The sequence below is a fragment of the Bombina bombina genome, chromosome 2, assembly GCF_027579735.1.
Source record: "Bombina bombina isolate aBomBom1 chromosome 2, aBomBom1.pri, whole genome shotgun sequence".
Classification (NCBI taxonomy): Eukaryota; Metazoa; Chordata; class Amphibia; order Anura; family Bombinatoridae; genus Bombina; species Bombina bombina.
The window spans coordinates 732285071-732304346 of NC_069500.1; the positions used below are offsets into that span (position 1 = coordinate 732285071).

General features: G+C 40.3%; 1 protein-coding gene across 3 annotated transcripts in view; it reads right to left on the reverse strand.

The window, feature by feature from the left end:
* Positions 1 to 19276, reverse strand: part of GAK (cyclin G associated kinase) — a 799358-nt gene that overhangs the window by 153740 nt on the left and 626342 nt on the right. For all 3 annotated transcript variants that reach the window (XM_053702755.1, XM_053702754.1, XM_053702753.1), the window contains exons 20-22: positions 11849 to 11977; positions 10108 to 10605; positions 9302 to 9460 (exon numbers count right to left, since the gene is read on the reverse strand). In XM_053702755.1, the coding sequence (XP_053558730.1) occupies positions 9302 to 9460; positions 10108 to 10605; positions 11849 to 11977 (786 nt within the window). The remainder of the gene's footprint in view (positions 1 to 9301; positions 9461 to 10107; positions 10606 to 11848; positions 11978 to 19276) is intronic.

Below are 19276 nucleotides of genomic sequence, written 5' to 3' on the forward strand. Positions count from 1 at the left end.
CGGATCGGGGGCCCTCAATTCATGCTGTCTTAGGGGCAGCAGCAGGTTTTCTGGCCTGCTTGCCCTTGTTCCAGGACTGGTTAGGTTTCCAGCCTTGTCTGTAGCGAGCAACAGCTCCTTCCTGTTTTGGTGCAGAGGAAGTTGATGCTGCTCCTGCCTTGAAGTTACGAAAGGCACGAAAATTAGACTGTCTAGCCCTAGGTTTGGCTCTGTCTTGAGGCAGGGCATGGCCTTTACCTCCTGTAATGTCAGCGATAATTTCTTTCAAACCGGGCCCGAATAAGGTCTGCCCTTTGAAAGGTATGTTAAGTAATTTAGATTTAGAAGTAACATCAGCTGACCAGGATTTTAGCCACAGTGCTCTACGTGCCTGAATGGCGAATCCGGAATTCTTAGCCGTAAGTTTAGTTAAATGTACTACGGCATCTGAAATAAATGAATTAGCTAGCTTAAGGGTTTTAAGCTTATTTGAAATCTCATCTATAGTTATTGAGTCAAGAGTCTCTTCCAGAGACTCGGACCAAAATGCGTCCGCAGCCGTGACAGACGCAATACATGCAAGGGGTTGCAATATAAAACCTTGTTGAACAAACATTTTCTTAAGGTAACCCTCTAATTTTTTATCCATTGGATCTGAAAAGGCACAGCTATCCTCCACCGGGATAGTGGTACGCTTAGCCAGAGTAGAAACCGCTCCCTCCACCTTAGGGACCATCTGCCATAAGTCCCGTGTGGTGGCGTCTATTGGAAACATTTTTCTAAATACAGGAGGGGGGGAAAAGGGTACACCGGGCCTATCCCACTCCTTAGTAATTATCTCTGTAAGCCTCTTAGGTATAGGAAATACGTCAGTACTCGCTGGTACTGCATAGTATCTATCCAGCCTACATAATTTCTCTGGGATTGCAACGGTGTTACAATCATTCAGAGCCGCTAATACCTCCCCTAGCAGTACACAGAGGTTTTCTAGTTTAAACTTAAAATTTGAAATGTCTGAATCCACTCTATTTGGATCAGATCCGTCACCTGCAGATTGAAGCTCTCCGTCCTCATGTTCTGCAAATTGTGACGCAGTATCTGACATGGCCCTATTATTATCAGCGCACTCTGTTCTCACCCCAGAGTGATCTCGCTTACCTCTAAGTTCTGGTAATTTAGACAAAACTTCAGTCATAACATTAGCCATGTTCTGAAGTGTGATTTGTAATGGCCGCCCTGAAGTACTCGGCGTTACAATATCACGCACCTCCCGAGCGGGAGATGCAGGTACTGACACGTGAGGCAAGTTAGTCGGCATAACTTCCCCCTCGTCGTTTGGTGAATGATGTTCAATTTGTACAGATTGACTTTTATTTAAAGTAGCATCAATGCAATTAGTACATAAATTTCTATTGGGCTCCACCTTGGCTTTTGCACATATAGCACAGAGATATTCCTCTGAGTCAGACATGTTTAACAAACTAGCAATTAAACTAGCAAGCTTGGAAATACTTTTCAACTCAATTTACAAGTAATATGAAAAACGCACTGTGCCTTTAAGAAGCACAGAAAAAAACTATGACAGTTGAATAACAATGAACCGGAGAAATTATAAAAACCAAATTTTTCCCGGTAAAGGCATAAATTTAGCAAAGGATTGTCCCCATTAGCAATGGATAACTAACCCTTAATAGCAGAAAAAAATGTACAAAATATAAACGTTTTTTATCACATTCAAAGCACAATCTCACAGGTCTGCTGTGAGTGATTACCTCCCTCAAAATAATTTTTGAAGACCCTTGAGCTCTGTAGAGACGATTCGGATCATGCAGGGAGAGAAACAGACTTGTGACTGAATTTCTGATGCGTAGCAAAAGCGCCAAAATAGGCCCCTCCCCCTCACACACCCCAAAACAATTTTTCACCCAGTACCTCAGATAATTAAACGATTTAACATGCCAGCAAAACGTTTAAAATCAAATAATATGAAATGTCATTAAACAGCCTGCTGCTAGACGTTCCCACTGCAAGTTAGGCTAAAAGTTATATGCATATAGTATTATCCCAGTGAAGTGCCATTCCCCAGAATACTGAAGTGTAAACATATATACATAACAGCCTGATACCAGTTGCTACTACTGCATTTAAGGCTGAACTTACATTATATCGGTATTGGCAGTATTTTCTCAATCAATTCCATTCCTCAGAAAATAATATACTGCAACATACCTCTTTGCAGGTGAACCTGCCCGCTGTCCCCTGATCTGAAGTTTACCTCACTCCTCAGAATGGCCGAGAACAGCAAAATGAATCTTAGCTACGCCGGCTAAAATCATCCAAAAACTCAGGTAGATTCTTCTTCAAATTCTACCTGAGAAGGAACAACACACTCCGGTGCGGTTTTAAAATAACAAACTTTTGATTGAAGATATAAAAACTAAGTATAATCACCACAGTCCTCTCACACATCCTATCTATTAGTTGGGTGCAAGAGAATGACTGGGTGTGACGTAGAGGGGAGGAGCTGTGTGGCAGCTCTGCTTGGGTGATCCTCTTGCACTTCCTGTTGGGGAGGAGTTAATATCCCAGAAGTAATGATGACCCGTGGACTGACTACACTTAACAGGAGAAAAAAAAAATTAAAAGTTATTTTTTTACTTATATACCCAAGCCTAAAATGCCTGACATAATAGTCCCCTGGCTATGATATAGCCATAAAGAGTGCAAACTAATAGTCTACAGGCTAAACAGGTGCAAACGACCCCCACACTGACCTAATAAGAACTTACCATAAGCAAAAAAAAACATAATTTATGTAAGAACTTACCTGATAAATTCATTTCTTTCATATTAACAAGAGTCCATGAGCTAGTGACGTATGGGATATACATTCCTACCAGGAGGGGCAAAGTTTCCCAAACCTTAAAATGCCTATAAATACACCCCTCACCACACCCACAAATCAGTTTAACGAATAGCCAAGAAGTGGGGTGATAAGAAAAAGTGTGAAGCATATAAAATAAGGAATTGGAATAATTGTGCTTTATACAAAAAAATCATAACCACCACAAAAAAGGGTGGGCCTCATGGACTCTTGTTAATATGAAAGAAATGAATTTATCAGGTAAGTTCTTACATAAATTATGTTTTCTTTCATGTAATTAACAAGAGTCCATGAGCTAGTGACGTATGGGATAATGACTACCCAAGATGTGGATCTTTCCACACAAGAGTCACTAGAGAGGGAGGGATAAAATAAAGACAGCCAATTCCTGCTGAAAATAATCCACACCCAAAATAAAGTTTAACAAAAAACATAAGCAGAAGATTCAAACTGAAACCGCTGCCTGAAGAACTTTTCTACCAAAAACTGCTTCAGAAGAAGAAAATACATCAAAATGGTAGAATTTAGTAAAAGTATGCAAAGAAGACCAAGTTGCTGCTTTGCAGATCTGGTCAACCGAAGCTTCATTCCTAAACGCCCAGGAAGTAGATACTGACCTAGTAGAATGAGCTGTAATTCTTTGAGGCGGAGTTTTACCCGACTCAACATAGGCAAGATGAATTAAAGATTTCAACCAAGATGCCAAAGAAATGGCAGAAGCTTTCTGGCCTTTCCTAGAACCGGAAAAGATAACAAATAGACTAGAAGTCTTACGGAAAGATTTCGTAGCTTCAACATAATATTTCAAAGCTCTAACAACATCCAAAGAATGCAATGATTTCTCCTTAGAATTCTTAGGATTAGGACATAATGAAGGAACCACAATTTCTCTACTAATGTTGTTGGAATTCACAACTTTAGGTAAAAATTCAAAAGAAGTTCGCAACACCGCCTTATCCTGATGAAAAATCAGAAAAGGAGACTCACACGAAAGAGCAGATAATTCAGAAACTCTTCTAGCAGAAGAGATGGCCAAAAGGAACAAAACTTTCCAAGAAAGTAATTTAATGTCCAATGAATGCATAGGTTCAAACGGAGGAGCTTGAAGAGCTCCCAGAACCAAATTCAAACTCCAAGGAGGAGAAATTGACTTAATGACAGGTTTTATACGAACCAAAGCTTGTACAAAACAATGAATATCAGGAAGAATAGCAATCTTTCTGTGAAAAAGAACAGAAAGAGCAGAGATTTGTCCTTTCAAAGAACTTGCGGACAAACCCTTATCCAAACCATCCTGAAGAAATTGTAAAATTCTCGGTATTCTAAAAGAATGCCAAGAAAAATGATGAGAAAGACACCATGAAATATAAGTCTTCCAGACTCTATAATATATCTCTCGAGATACAGATTTACGAGCCTGTAACATAGTATTAATCACGGAGTCAGAGAAACCTCTATGACCAAGAATCAAGCGTTCAATCTCCATACCTTTAAATTTAAGGATTTCAGATCCGGATGGAAAAAAGGACCTTGTGACAGAAGGTCTGGTCTTAACGGAAGAGTCCATGGCTGGCAAGATGCCATCCGGACAAGATCCGCATACCAAAACCTGTGAGGCCATGCCGGAGCTATTAGCAGAACAAACGAGCATTCCCTCAGAATCTTGGAGATTACTCTTGGAAGAAGAACTAGAGGCGGAAAGATATAGGCAGGATGATACTTCCAAGGAAGTGATAATGCATCCACTGCCTCCGCCTGAGGATCCCGGGATCTGGACAGATACCTGGGAAGTTTCTTGTTTAGATGAGAGGCCATCAGATCTATCTCTGGGAGCCCCCACAATTGAACAATCTGAAGAAATACCTCTGGGTGAAGAGACCATTCGCCCGGATGCAACGTTTGGCGACTGAGATAATCCGCTTCCCAATTGTCTACACCTGGGATATGAACCGCAGAGATTAGACAGGAGCTGGATTCCGCCCAAACCAAAATTCGAGATACTTCTTTCATAGCCAGAGGACTGTGAGTCCCTCCTTGATGATTGATGTATGCCACAGTTGTGACATTGTCTGTCTGAAAACAAATGAACGATTCTCTCTTCAGAAGAGGCCAAAACTGAAGAGCTCTGAAAATTGCACGGAGTTCCAAAATAATGATCGGTAATCTCACCTCCTGAGATTCCCAAACTCCTTGTGCCGTCAGAGATCCCCACACAGCTCCCCAACCTGTGAGACTTGCATCTGTTGAAATTACAGTCCAGGTCGGAAGAACAAAAGAAGCCCCCTGAATTAAACGATGGTGATTTGTCCACCACGTTAGAGAGTGTCGAACAATCGGTTTTAAAGATATTAATTGAGATATCTTCGTGTAATCCCTGCACCATTGGTTCAGCATACAGAGCTGAAGAGGTCGCATGTGAAAACGAGCAAAGGGGATCGCGTCCGATGCAGCAGTCATAAGACCTAGAATTTCCATGCATAAGGCTACCGAAGGGAATGATTGTGACTGAAGGTTTCGACAAGCTGTAATCAATTTTAGACGTCTCTTGTCTGTTAAAGACAGAGTCATGGACACTGAATCTATCTGGAAACCCAGAAAGGTTACCCTTGTTTGAGGAATCAAAGAACTTTTTGGTAAATTGATCCTCCAACCATGATCTTGAAGAAACAACACAAGTCGATTCGTATGAGACTCTGCTAAATGTAAAGACGGAGCAAGTACCAAGATATCGTCCAAATAAGGAAATACCACAATACCCTGTTCTCTGATTACAGACAGAAGGGCACCGAGAATCTTTGTGAAAATTCTTGGAGCTGTAGCAAAGGCCAAACGGTAGAGCCACAAATTGGTAATGCTTGTCTAGAAAAGAGAATCTCAGGAACTGATAATGATCTGGATGAATCGGAATATGCAGATATGCATCCTGTAAATCTATTGTGGACATATAATTCCCTTGCTGAACAAAAGGCAATATAGTCCTTACAGTTACCATCTTGAACGTTGGTATCCTTACATAACGATTCAATAATTTTAGATCCAGAACTGGTCTGAAGGAATTCTCCTTCTTTGGTACAATGAAGAGATTTGAATAAAACCCCATCCCCTGTTCCGGAACTGGAACTGGCATAATTACTCCAGCCAACTCTAGATCTGAAACACAATTCAGAAATGCTTGAGCTTTCACTGGATTTACTGGGACATGGGAAAGAAAAAATCTCTTTGCAGGAGGTCTCATCTTGAAACCAATTCTGTACCCTTCTGAAACAATGTTCTGAATCCAAAGATTGTGAACAGATTTGATCCAAATTTCTTTGAAAAAACGTAACCTGCCCCCTACCAGCTGAACTGGAATGAGGGCCGTACCTTCATGTGAACTTAGAAGCAGGCTTTGCCTTTCTAGCAGGCTTGGATTTATTCCAGACTGGAGATGGTTTCCAAACTGAAACTGCTCCTGAGGACGAAGGATCAGGCTTTTGTTCTTTGTTGAAACGAAAGGAACGAAAACGATTGTTAGCCCTGTTTTTACCTTTAGATTTTTTATCCTGTGGTAAAAAAGTTCCTTTCCCACCAGTAACAGTTGAAATAATAGAATCCAACTGAGAACCAAATAATTTGTTTCCCTGGAAAGAAATGGAAAGTAGAGTTGATTTAGAAGCCATATCAGCATTCCAAGTCTTAAGCCATAAAGCTCTTCTGGCTAAGATAGCCAGAGACATAAATCTAACATCAACTCTAATAATATCAAAAATGGCATCACAGATGAAATTATTAGCATGCTGGAGAAGAATAATAATATCATGAGAATCACGATTTGTTACTTGTTGCGCTAGAGTTTCCAACCAAAAAGTTGAAGCTGCAGCAACATCAGCCAATGATATAGCAGGTCTAAGAAGATTACCTGAACATAGATAAGCTTTTCTTAGAAAAGATTCAATTTTTCTATCTAAAGGATCCTTAAACGAGGTACCATCTGACGTAGGAATGGTAGTACGTTTAGTAAGGGTAGAAATAGCCCCATCAACTTTAGGGATTTTGTCCCAAAATTCTAACCTGTCAGGCGGAACAGGATATAATTGCTTAAAACGTTTAGAAGGAGTAAATGAATTACCCAATTTATCCCATTCCTTAGCAATTACTGCAGAAATAGCATTAGGAACAGGAAAGACTTCTGGAATAACCGCAGGAGCTTTAAAAACCTTATCCAAACGTATAGAATTAGTATCAAGAGGACTAGAATCCTCTATTTCTAAAGCAATTAGTACTTCTTTAAGTAAAGAGCGAATAAATTCCATCTTAAATAAATATGAAGATTTATCAGCATCAATCTCTGAGACAGAATCCTCTGAACTAGAAGAGTCCAAAGAATCAGAATGATGGTGTTCATTTAAAAATTCATCTGTAGAGAGAGAAGATTTAAAAGACTTTTTACGTTTACTAGAAGGAGAAATAACAGACAAAGCCTTCTTTATGGATTCAGAAACAAAATCTCTTATGTTATCAGGAACATTCTGCACCTTAGATGTTGAGGGAACTGCAACAGGCAATGGTACATCACTAAAGGAAATATTATCTGCTTTAACAAGTTTGTCATGACAATTAATACAAACAACAGCTGGAGAAATAGCTACCAAAAGTTTACAGCAGATACACTTAGCTTTGGTAGATCCAGCAGGCAGTGGTTTTCCTGTAGTATCTTCTGGCTCAGATGCAACGTGAGACATCTTGCAATATGTAAGAGAAAAAACAACATATAAAGCAAAATAAATCAAATTCCTTATAAGACAGTTTCAGGAATGGGAAAAAAATGCCAAACATCAAGCTTCTAGCAACCAGAAGCAAATGAAAATGAGACTGAAATAATGTGGAGACAAAAGCGACGCCCATATTTTTTGGCGCCAAATAAGACGCCCACATTATTTGGCGCCTAAATGCTTTTGGCGCCAAAAATGACGCCACATCCGGAACGCCGACATTTTTGGCGCAAAATAACGTCAAAAAATGACGCAACTTCCGGCGACACGTATGACGCCGGAAACGGAAATGAATTTTTGCGCCAAAAAAATCCGCGCCAAAAATGACGCAATAAAATGAAGCATTTTCAGCCCCCGCGAGCCTAACAGCCCACAGGGAAAAAAGTCAAATTTTTGAGGTAAGACAAAATATGATAATTTAAAGCATAATCCCAAATATGAAACTGACTGTCTGGAAATAAGGAAAGTTGAACATTCTGAGTCAAGGCAAATAAATGTTTGAATACATATATTTAGAACTTTATAAATAAAGTGCCCAACCATAGCTTAGAGTGTCACAGAAAATAAGACTTACTTACCCCAGGACACTCATCTACATGTTTGTAGAAAGCCAAACCAGTACTGAAACGAGAATCAGTAGAGGAAATGGTAAATATAAGAGTATATCGTCGATCTGAAAAGGGAGGTAAGAGATGAATCTCTACGACCGATAACAGAGAACCTTATGAAATAGACCCCGTAGAAGGAGATCACTGCATTCAATAGGCAATACTCTCCTCACATCCCTCTGACATTCACTGCACGCTGAGAGGAAAACCGGGCTCCAACTTGCTGCGGAGCGCATATCAACGTAGAATCTAGCACAAACTTACTTCACCACCTCCCTTGGAGGCAAAGTTTGTAAAAACTGATTTGTGGGTGTGGTGAGGGGTGTATTTATAGGCATTTTAAGGTTTGGGAAACTTTGCCCCTCCTGGTAGGAATGTATATCCCATACGTCACTAGCTCATGGACTCTTGTTAATTACATGAAAGAAAACTGCTTCCAGTAGATAGCCAATCTACACAGAAGAGGATCTAAATATATGGGGTATAAAGTTGAACTGCAGGAGGAAGCTAAGGACCGGTCCCCGTGACACCTGTGGCAGGCCTGTGACTACCCATACTCCAAACATGCCCCTCTATACAAACAGTAGCTCTCTGTTGGGAAACTGGGTCGCAAATCGGTCTGAGAACACTTCTCACAAACACCTAGAGCACCTCCCTTCTTCTTCATATTCCTCCTGCAAAAGCAAAGACTAGACTAGTTTTCAGTAAGGTAAGAGGGGTTTTAAGGGCTCTAGAAGTTTTTGGATGTTTGCCTCCTCCAAGTGGTTAGGTGTAGAATTTCCAAGAGTTATGGATTTTGGACTCTTACCACCTTTATGAAGGAAAACACTTTATTTTATGGAAAATGTGACGATAAGGAATATAAAGACCATTACACAGTTCAAAAAACCATGCTCTATGCTTCAAGGAGTATTGTCTTAAATGTTAAAGGGACAATATTTTTTTTGTTTGTTGATTCACAGATAGGGCTTTGTAAAAGCTATTACGTCTCTCTTTATATACACACACACACACACACATACATTTGTAGACATATATACACAAGTTTTGTTACTCTGAAAAATATATGCTGACCTTACCTAATTTTAAGAAGTCAACATTTGAGGTAGGATAAGGTGCAACTTCTGTTAAGGGACAAACATTGGGAGAGGATGTGGAGTTTGGATTAATCAGGCTTTCAAAGAGATCAGGACCACTTGACTTTTCTGGAACAGAAAGTCCAAAAGGATCAAATGGATCTAAATAAAAGAAAATGAAAAGGTCACATGTAACAAGCATGGCTAGTCTTATTTTAGCAAGAATAAACAAATTTCTCTATTCTAATATATATTTATGGTGTAATGTAATTTGGTCAACACCCAGAGAACAGTTATTGCTGCATTCTATAGGAGATCCAAAAAAGCTGAACAACTAAGTCAACTAACTTATATTTGGCCAAATATTGGTTGCTGCAAAAAATAAATTTGAGTTTTTTTTTTTAAAACGACAATTTAGAGACTCCCTCTTGAAAAGTGATCTAGTATATGCAGTAGGAAGCACTGTTATTAGAAAGCTACTACATACCTTGGGACCTTGAATGAAAAAAGTTAGAAGAAAAAAAAAACACAACACAACATCTAACTTGCATACAAGAAAAGTATTAATCTATGAAATTTACTATATATAAAGGCCATAAAACATATAGTAAGGCTAGATCAAGGAAGAACTAATTTTTAATACATTTAATAGTGTTTTTATAGAGTGTTTTTTTTTATTCATTTGATAGCACTAATATATTGCTGACACTTCATAAAATTGACATAGTTTATTTGGCAAAATTAATGTAATGTGCATTGTAGTTTTCAATAAAGATGAACAGGTTTCTTTTAACATACATACCACATACCTGAAGAGGAAAGTGCATCAAATGAGGTACTGGAGGACTCTGTTGACCTCTGAGGTGGCCCACTAAAAAAGTAATTCTCTCCACTTCCTATCAAGTCCTCTGTTTTAATATCTGCTTTTATTGTAGAATCTGGCAAAACACTTTCAAAGAGATCATCTAATAAAGCTGCATTACTGGATGACCTCTTCATTTCAGATGGTGCCGAGTTCAATGATACAGGTGATGAATTAAGTCCAAGCAAATCGGCTTCACTTTCAGAATGAGTTTGAGCATCTGATTTAAGTGCATCTGTACTTGCGTCAAACAAAATTTCACTGCTTTCTTGTCCATTGGTTTTAACAGATGTTTCAGTCTCTTCACAATCTCCTGAACTGTTCTCGTGGGAAAAAGCATGAAATTCGTCATCAGACAATTCACTTTTTGTATCACTTGTGCCTTCATTGTGATCATTGCGAGATACATAGTCATGGTTTCCTATAGTGATGTGACTTTCTTCCACTTGGAGAGAGTAAAAAATAAAGTAAGTTAGACAGTATTACCATGGGAGCAACCAATACTTATTACATATTCTATCAAGTGTTGGTGAGTTTGTAGAAGTATAGACTGTGTGCATGTTGGCAGGTGCATGCTGTCTATTGTACAAGTAGGTGTTGTATATATTGCATTACATGGTCTATGAATATTGTATAGTTATTCAGAAGAAAATAATGTATGCTGATGTTTTTACATTCTTGTTGCATTTAAAGCCAGTCAAAAATTAAACTTTCAGGATTTCTCACAGAGCATGCAATTTGAACAACTTTCCAATTACTCATATTTCCAAATCTGTTTTGTTCGCTTGACGTCCTTTGTTTAAGAATAAATCTAGGTAGGCTGATAGTAACTCAGGAGTGTGCACATTTGGTTAGCAGTCCATGGTAACAGTGCGTGCAACTATGTATAACATTGTGATAAACAATGTTGCAAACACTGCTGCCAGATGGCTAAAGACACGTACACGCTCTTGAGCTCACCTAGGATTAATCTTTAAGAAAGGATACCAAAAAACATAAGCAAAATTGAGAACAAAAGTAAATTGAACAGTTATTTAAAACTTCATGATCTACCAAACCCATTTAAGTTTAATTTTGACTTTACTGTTCCTTTAATAAACCTGAAAAAAGTAGCAGTCTTATTTTTTTGTCCATAAACCACAAGATTTTGAAAATAAACCTTTAGAACAGACATCCTCAAACTTGGCCCTCCAGAGGTTTTGGAACTACATTTCCCATGATGCTCAGTCAGCATATTAGCTGGCTGAGCATCATGGGAAATGTAGTTCCAAAACCTCTGGGGGGCCATGTTTGAGGATGTCTGCTTTAGAAAAACAGTTTTAGAAACAAATATCTACACAATATATACATTTAAAATAGTTAAGAGGAATAAAGATTACAACTTTTAGTATTTTAGTAATACTTGTAGTATAACTAAACCAATATACAAGTAATTATAATAAAATGTATTGCACTAAAGCAAGTGTAATATTACATTTGTAATGATGTCACTTACATACAAACATCTTTCCATCATAAGCCACCTATAACATAAGATAGATGTACAAGGTAATGGAATTAATAGTGCGTGCATTTATCAAGGTGGAAACGCACAAATGAATGTGACATTTAAGTAGTAGATACAAGACAAAGAATTCATCTAAATTGCAGGGTGTTTTGTTAGCATTTCTGATAGGAATTACTCGCACCTTGCCAATCAAGTGTTTGAAAAAAATCACTTTTTTGGAGTGTTTCGGTTTTAGGAGAATTGTCTGTGGGAGAAATTTCCTCTTCATACTGTGCTGTTGATCCAGGTTGCCTAGGTAATTCTGGTTTGCCTTCAAAATTTAAAAAAATATGCAAAAATGAGTGAAGAGCATTGAATCAGAAAATAGAATATACTATAAATAATCAAATAAACAAAAAAGAAGAGGAAACAAATTAAAAACAGAATTTATGCTTACCGGATAAATTTATTTCCGGATCTGGTGAGTCTACGGAATCATCAATTACTAGTGGGAATATCACTCCTGGCCAGCAGGAGGCGGCAAAGAGCAATACAGCAAAGCTGCTATATATGTCACTTCCCTTACTCATAATCCCCAGTCATTTGGCCAAAGGAAAAATGGAAAAAGAAGATAACACAAAAGTGTAGAGGTGCCTGAGGTTTTAGAAACAATAACTGTCTTAAATAAAGGGTGGGCCGTGGACTCACCATATTCGGAAATAAATTTATCAGGTAAGCATAAATTATGTTTTCTTTCCTAAGATATGGAGAGTCCACGGAATAATCAATTACTAGTGGGAATCAATACCCAAGCTAGAGGACACAGATGATAAGGGAGTGACAAGACAGGTAGACCTAAACAGAACCTGAAGAACCCTTCTCCCAAAAGAAGCCTAAGCCGAGGAAAAAGTATTACATTTATAAAACTTTGAAAAAGTATGCAAAGAGGACCAAGTTGCAGCCTTGCATTTTAAATGCCCAGGAAGAAGAAACAGCCCTCGTGGAATGAGCAGTGATTCTCTCAGGAGGTTGCTGTCCAGCAGTCTCATAGGCCAAACTAATAATACTCCTTATCCAAAAAGAAAGAGAAGTAGCCGTAGCTTTCTGACCCTTGCGCTTCCCAGAAAAACAAACAAAGCAGAAGACTGATGAAAGTCCTTAGTCACCAGAAAAAAAAAATTCAATGCACGCACATCATCTAGGTTGTGCAACAAATGCTCCTTAAGAGAAGAAGGATTAGGATACAAAGAAGGAACCACGATCTCCTAATTAATATTCTTGTTTGAAACAACCTTAGGTAGGAAACCTAATTTAGTACGTAGAACCACCATATCAGAATGAAAAAAACATAATTTATGCTTACCTGATAAATTTATTTCTCTTGTAGTGTGTTCAGTCCACGGGTCATCCATTACTTATGGGATACATTCTCCTTCCCAACAGGAAGTTGCAAGAGGATCACCCAAGCAGAGCTGCTATATAGCTCCTCCCCTCACATGTCATATCCAGTCATTCGACCGAAACAAGATGAGAAAGGAAAAACTATAGGGTGCAGTGGTGACTGGAGTTATAATTTAAAAATTTAGAACCTGCCTCAAAAAAGACAGGGCGGGCCGTGGACTGAACACACTACAAGAGAAATAAATTTATCAGGTAAGCATAAATTATGTTTTCTCTTGTTAAGTGTGTTCAGTCCACGGGTCATCCATTACTTATGGGATACCAATATCAAAGCTAAAGTACACGGATGATGGGAGGGACAAGGCAGGAACATTACACAGAAGGAACCACTGCCTGTAGAACCTGTCTCCCAAAAACAGCCTCCGAAGAAGGAAAAGTGTCAAATTTGTAAAATTTGGAAAAAGTATGAAGTGAAGACCAAGTTGCAGCCTTGCAAATCTGTTCAACAGAGGCCTCATTCTTAAAGGCCCAGGTGGAAGCCACAGCTCTAGTGGAATGAGCTGTAATTCTTTCAGGAGGCTGCTGTCCAGCAGTCTCATAAGCTAAACGTATTATGCTACGAAGTCAAAAAGAGAGAGAGGTAGCTGAAGCCTTTTGACCTCTCCTCTGTCCAGAGTAAACGACAAACAGAGAAGAAGTTTGCCGAAAATCTTTAGTTGCCTGTAAGTAGAACTTCAGGGCACGGACCACGTCTAGATTATGCAAAAGACGTTCCTTCTTTGAAGAAGGATTAGGACATAATGATGGAACAACAATCTCTTGATTGATATTCCTGTTAGAAACAACCTTAGGTAAAAACCCAGGTTTAGTACGCAAGACTACCTTGTCTGAATAAAAGATCAGATAAGGAGAATCACAATGTAAGGCAGATAACTCAGAGACTCTTCGAGCCGAGGAAATAGCCATCAAAAACAGAACTTTCCACGATAAAAGCTTAATATCAATGGAATGAAGGGGTTCAAACGGAACACCCTGAAGAACTTTAAGAACCAAGTTTATGCTCCACGGAGGAGCAACAGTCTTAAACACAGGCTTAATCCTGGCCAAAGCCTGACAAAAAGCCTGGACGTCTGGATTCTCTGCCAGACGCTTGTGTAAAAGAATAGACAGAGCAGAAATCTGTCCCTTTAGCGAACTAGCGGATAAACCCTTTTCTAAACCCTCTTGTAGAAAAGACAATATCCTAGGAATCTTAACCTTACTCCATGAGTAACTCTTGGATTCACACCAATATAAATATGTACGCCATATCTTATGGTAAATTTTTCTGGTCACAGGTTTCCGAGCCTGTATTAATGTATCAATAACCAACTCCGAGAAACCACGCTTCGATAGAATCAAGCGTTCAACCTCCACGCAGTCAGCCTCAGAGAAATTAGATTTGGATGTTTGAAAGGACCCTGAATTAGAAGGTCCTGCCTCAGAGGCAGAGACCATGGTGGACAGGACGACATGTCCACTAGGTCTACATACCAGGTCCTGCGTGGCCACGCAGGCGCTATCAGAATCACCGATGCTCTCTCCTGTTTGATCTTGGCAATCAGTCGAGGCAGTAACGGAAAAGGTGGAAACACATAAGCCATGTTGAAAACCCAAGGGGCTGCTAGCGCATCTATCAGCACCGCTCCTGGGTCCCTGGACCTGGATCCGTAGTACGGAAGCTTGGCATTCTGGCGAGATGCCATGAGATCCAGTTCCGGTTTGCCCCAACGAAGAATTAGTTGAGCAAATATCTCCGGATGAAGTTCCCACTCCCCCGGATGAAAAGTCTGGCGACTTAGAAAGTCCGCCTCCCAGTTCTCCACGCCTGGGATGTAGATCGCTGACAGGTGGCAAGAGTGAGACTCTGCCCAGCGAATTATCTTTGAGACTTCTAACATCGCTAGGGAACTCCTGGTTCCTCCTTGATGATTGATGTAAGCTACAGTCGTGATGTTGTCCGACTGAAACCTGATGAACCTCAGTGTTGCTAACTGAGGCCAAGCTAGGAGAGCATTGAATATTGCTCTTAATTCCAGAATGTTTATTGGAAGGAGTTTCTCCTCCTGAGTCCACGATCCCTGAGCCTTTAGGGAGTTCCAGACTGCGCCCCAGCCTAGCAAGCTGGCATCTGTTGTTACAATCGTCCAATCTGGTCTGCGAAAAGTCATTCCTTTGGACAGATGAACCCGAGACAACCACCAGAGAAGAGAATCCCTGGTCTCCTGGTCCAGATACAGTAAAGGGGACAGATCTGAATAATCCCCATTCCACTGACTTAGCATGCATAATTGCAGCGGTCTGAGATGCAGGCGCGCAAATGGCACAATGTCCATTGCCGCGACCATTAAGCCGATTACTTCCATGCACTGAGCTACTGATGGGCTTGGAATGGAATGAAGGACACGGCAAGCATTTAGAATTTTTGATAACCTGGACTCAGTCAGGTAAATCTTCATCTCTACAGAATCGATAAGAGTCCCTAGGAAGGGGACCCTTGTGAGTGGAAACAGAGAACTCTTTTCCATGTTCACTTTCAACCCATGCGACCTCAGAAATGCTAGAACTATCTCTGTATGAGACTTTGCATTTTGAAAACTTGACGCTTGTATCAGAATGTCGTCTAGGTACGGAGCCATCGCAATGCCTCACGGTCTTAGTACCGCCAGAAGCGAACCCAGAATCTTTGTAAAAATTCTCGGAGCCGTAGCTAACCCGAAGGGAAGAGCTACAAACTGGTAATGCCTGTCTAGAAAGGCAAACCTTAGGTACCGATAATGATCTTTGTGAATCGGTATGTGAAGGTAGGCATCCTTTAAATCCACTGTGGTCATATATTGACCCTCTTGAATCATGGGTAGGATGGTCCGAATGGTTTCCATCTTGAACGATGGAACCCTTAGGAATTTGTTTAAGATTTTTAAGTCTAAGATTGGTCTGAAGGTTCCCTCTTTTTTGGGAACCACAAACAGATTTGAGAAAAACCCTTGCCCTTGTTCCGTTCGCGGAACTGGGTGGATCACTCCCATCACTAAGAGATCTTGTACACATTGTAGAAATGCCTCTTTCTTTACTAGGTTTGTTGATAACCTTGACAGATGAAACCTCCCTTGTGGAGGAGAAGTTTTGAAATCCAGAAGGTATCCCTGAGATATAATCTCCAACGTCCAGGGATCCTGTACATCTCTTGCCCAAGCCTGGGCAAAGAGAGAAAGTCTGCCCCCCACTAGATCCATCTCCGGAAAGGGGGCCCTGTCTTCATGCTGTCTTAGGGGCGGAAGTAGGCTTTCTGGCCTGCTTGCCCTTGTTCCATGACTGGTTGCCTTTCCAACCTTGTCTGTAACGAGCAGTAGGTCCTTCCTGTTTTGGAGCGGAGGAAGTTGATGCTGCTCCTGCCTTGAAATTACGAAAGGCACGAAAATTAGACTGTTTGGCCTTTGATTTGGCCCTGTCCTGAGGAAGGAAGTGGCCCTTACCTCCAGTAATGTCAGCAATAATTTCCTTCAAGCCGGGCCCGAATAAGGTCTGCCCTTTGAAAGGAATATTCAGTAGTTTAGATTTAGAAGTTACATCTGCTGACCAGGATTTAAGCCATAGCGCTCTGCGCGCCTGAATGGCGAATCCGGAATTCTTAGCCGTAAGTTTGGTTAAATGCACTACGGCATCCTAAACAAACGCATTAGCTAGCTTAAGAATTCTAAGCTTGCTCAAAGTCTCATCCAATGGTGCTGTGCGAATCGCCTCTTCCAGAGACTCAAACCAGAATGCCGCTGCAGCAGTGACAGGCGCAATGCATGCAAGAGGCTGTAATATAAAACCTTGTTGAACAAACATTTTCTTAAGGTAACCCTCTAATTTTTTATCCATTGGATCTGAGAAAGCACAACTATCCTCCACCGGGATAGTGGTACGCTTGGCTAAAGTAGATACTGCTCCCTCCACCTTAGGGACCGTCTGCCATAAGTCTCGTGTGGCGGCGTTTATAGGGAACATTTTTCTAAATATCGGAGGAGGGGAAAAGGGCACACCAGGTTTATCCCACTCCTTGCTAATAATTTCAGTAAGCCTTTTTGGTATAGGAAAAACGTCAGTACACACCGGTACCGCATAGTATTTATCCAGCCTACATAATTTCTCTGGGATTGCCACCGTGTCACAATCATTCAGAGCCGCTAACACCTCCCCTAGCAACACGCGGAGGTTCTCAAGCTTAAATTTAAAATTTTAAATTTCTGAATCCGGTCTCCCCGAATCAGAACCGTCACCCACAGAATGAAGCTCTCCGTCCTCATGTTCTGCAAATTGTGACGCAGTATCAGACATTAACCCAGAGCTATCGCGCTTGCCTCTTAACTCGGGCATATTGTATAATACTTCTTTCATAACATTAGCCATATCATGTAAAGTGATTTGTAAGTGCCTTGATGTACTTGGCGCCTCAATCTCACGCATCTCCCGAGCGGGAGACGAAGGTACTGACACGTGAGGAGAGTTAGACGGCATAACTTCCCCCTCGTTGTCTGGTGATAATTTCTTTATCGGCACAGATTGACTATTATTCAAAGTAATATCAATACAATTGGTACACATATTTCTATTGGGCTCCACAACGGCTTTTGAACATAATGAACAAGCAGATTCCTCTGTATCAGACATGTTTAAACAGACTAGCAATGAAGCTAGCAAGCTTGGAAATTACTTTCAATAAGTTTACAAGCAATATAAAAAACGCTGCAGCGCTTTTAAAAAACACAGTTGAATTAACAAAGAACTAATTCAGTTATAGTCTTAACGGTAAATGTAATAATTAGCAGAGGATTGCACCCATTAGCAAAAGGATGATTAACCCCTCAATACCCAAAAACGGATATCAAATTAAAATTTAACGCTTTTATCACAGTCAAACACACTGTCACAGGTCTGCTGTGACTGATTACCTCCCTCAAAAACGAATTTTGGAGACCCCTGAGCTCTCTAGAGACGTCCTGGATCAAGGAGGAAGAAAAAGGAAGACTGTTAGAATTTTAACTGCGCAACAAGGCGCTAAAAAGAGGTCCCTTCCACTCATATTACAACAGTGGGAGACCTGATATAACGTTTTCTATGCAGAAAAATATGTTAGCCATGTGGAAAAAAATCATGCCCAAAAAGGATTTATCACCAAAGTACCTCACAAAACGAATAACATGCCAGTAAACGTTTTAAAAACAAACTTTTTCAAAGTCATGCAAAGTTATCACTAAGCCTGCTACCAGTCGCTTCTACTGCAGATAAGGCTTAAGCATTATTTCAGTATTAACAGTATTTTTTCAGTCAAATTCTAGTCCCTAGAGAATAACTCAACTGCGTATACATTTATCAGCCTGATACCAGTCGCTACTACTGCATTTAAGGCTGTACTTACATCATGTGGGTAACAGCAGTGTTTTCTTAGTCAATTCCATTCCCAGAAAATATTGTACTGCACATACCTCATTTGCGGGGAACCCCGCATGCTATTCCCATTTTCTGAAGTTACCCCACTCCTCAGAATGTCGAGAACAGCCAGTGGATCTTAGTTACGCCTGCTAAGATCATAGAAAACCGCAGGCAGATTCTTCTTCCAAATACTGCCTGAGATAGAAAAACAGCACACTCCGGTGCCATTTAAAATAACAAACTTTTGATTGAAGAAGAATAATTAAGTAAAAACTCCAACTCCTCTCGCGACCTCCTTCTTTGTTGAGGGTTGCAAGAGAATGACTGGGTATGACATGTGAGGGGAGGAGCTATATAGCAGCTCTGCTTGGGTGATCCTCTTGCAACTTCCTGTTGGGAAGGAGAATATATCCCATAAGTAATGGATGACCCTTGGACTGAACACACTTAACAAGAGAAATAAGATAAGGAGAATCAAACTGCAGAGCCGAAAGTTCCGAAACTCTCCGAGCAGAAGAAATAGCAACAAGAAACAAAACCTTCCAAGATAACATCTTAATATCTAAGGAATGCATAGGTTTAAACGGAGCCCGCTGTAAAACTCTAAGAACAAGGTTAAGACTCCAGGGAGGAGAAACGGGCTTAAACACAGGCCTGATCCTAACCAAGGCCTCACAAAAAGATTGCACGTCTGGCGCATCCGCCAAACGCTTATGCAACAAAAAAGACAACGCAGAAATCTGACCTTTCAGAGTACTAGCTGACAAACCCT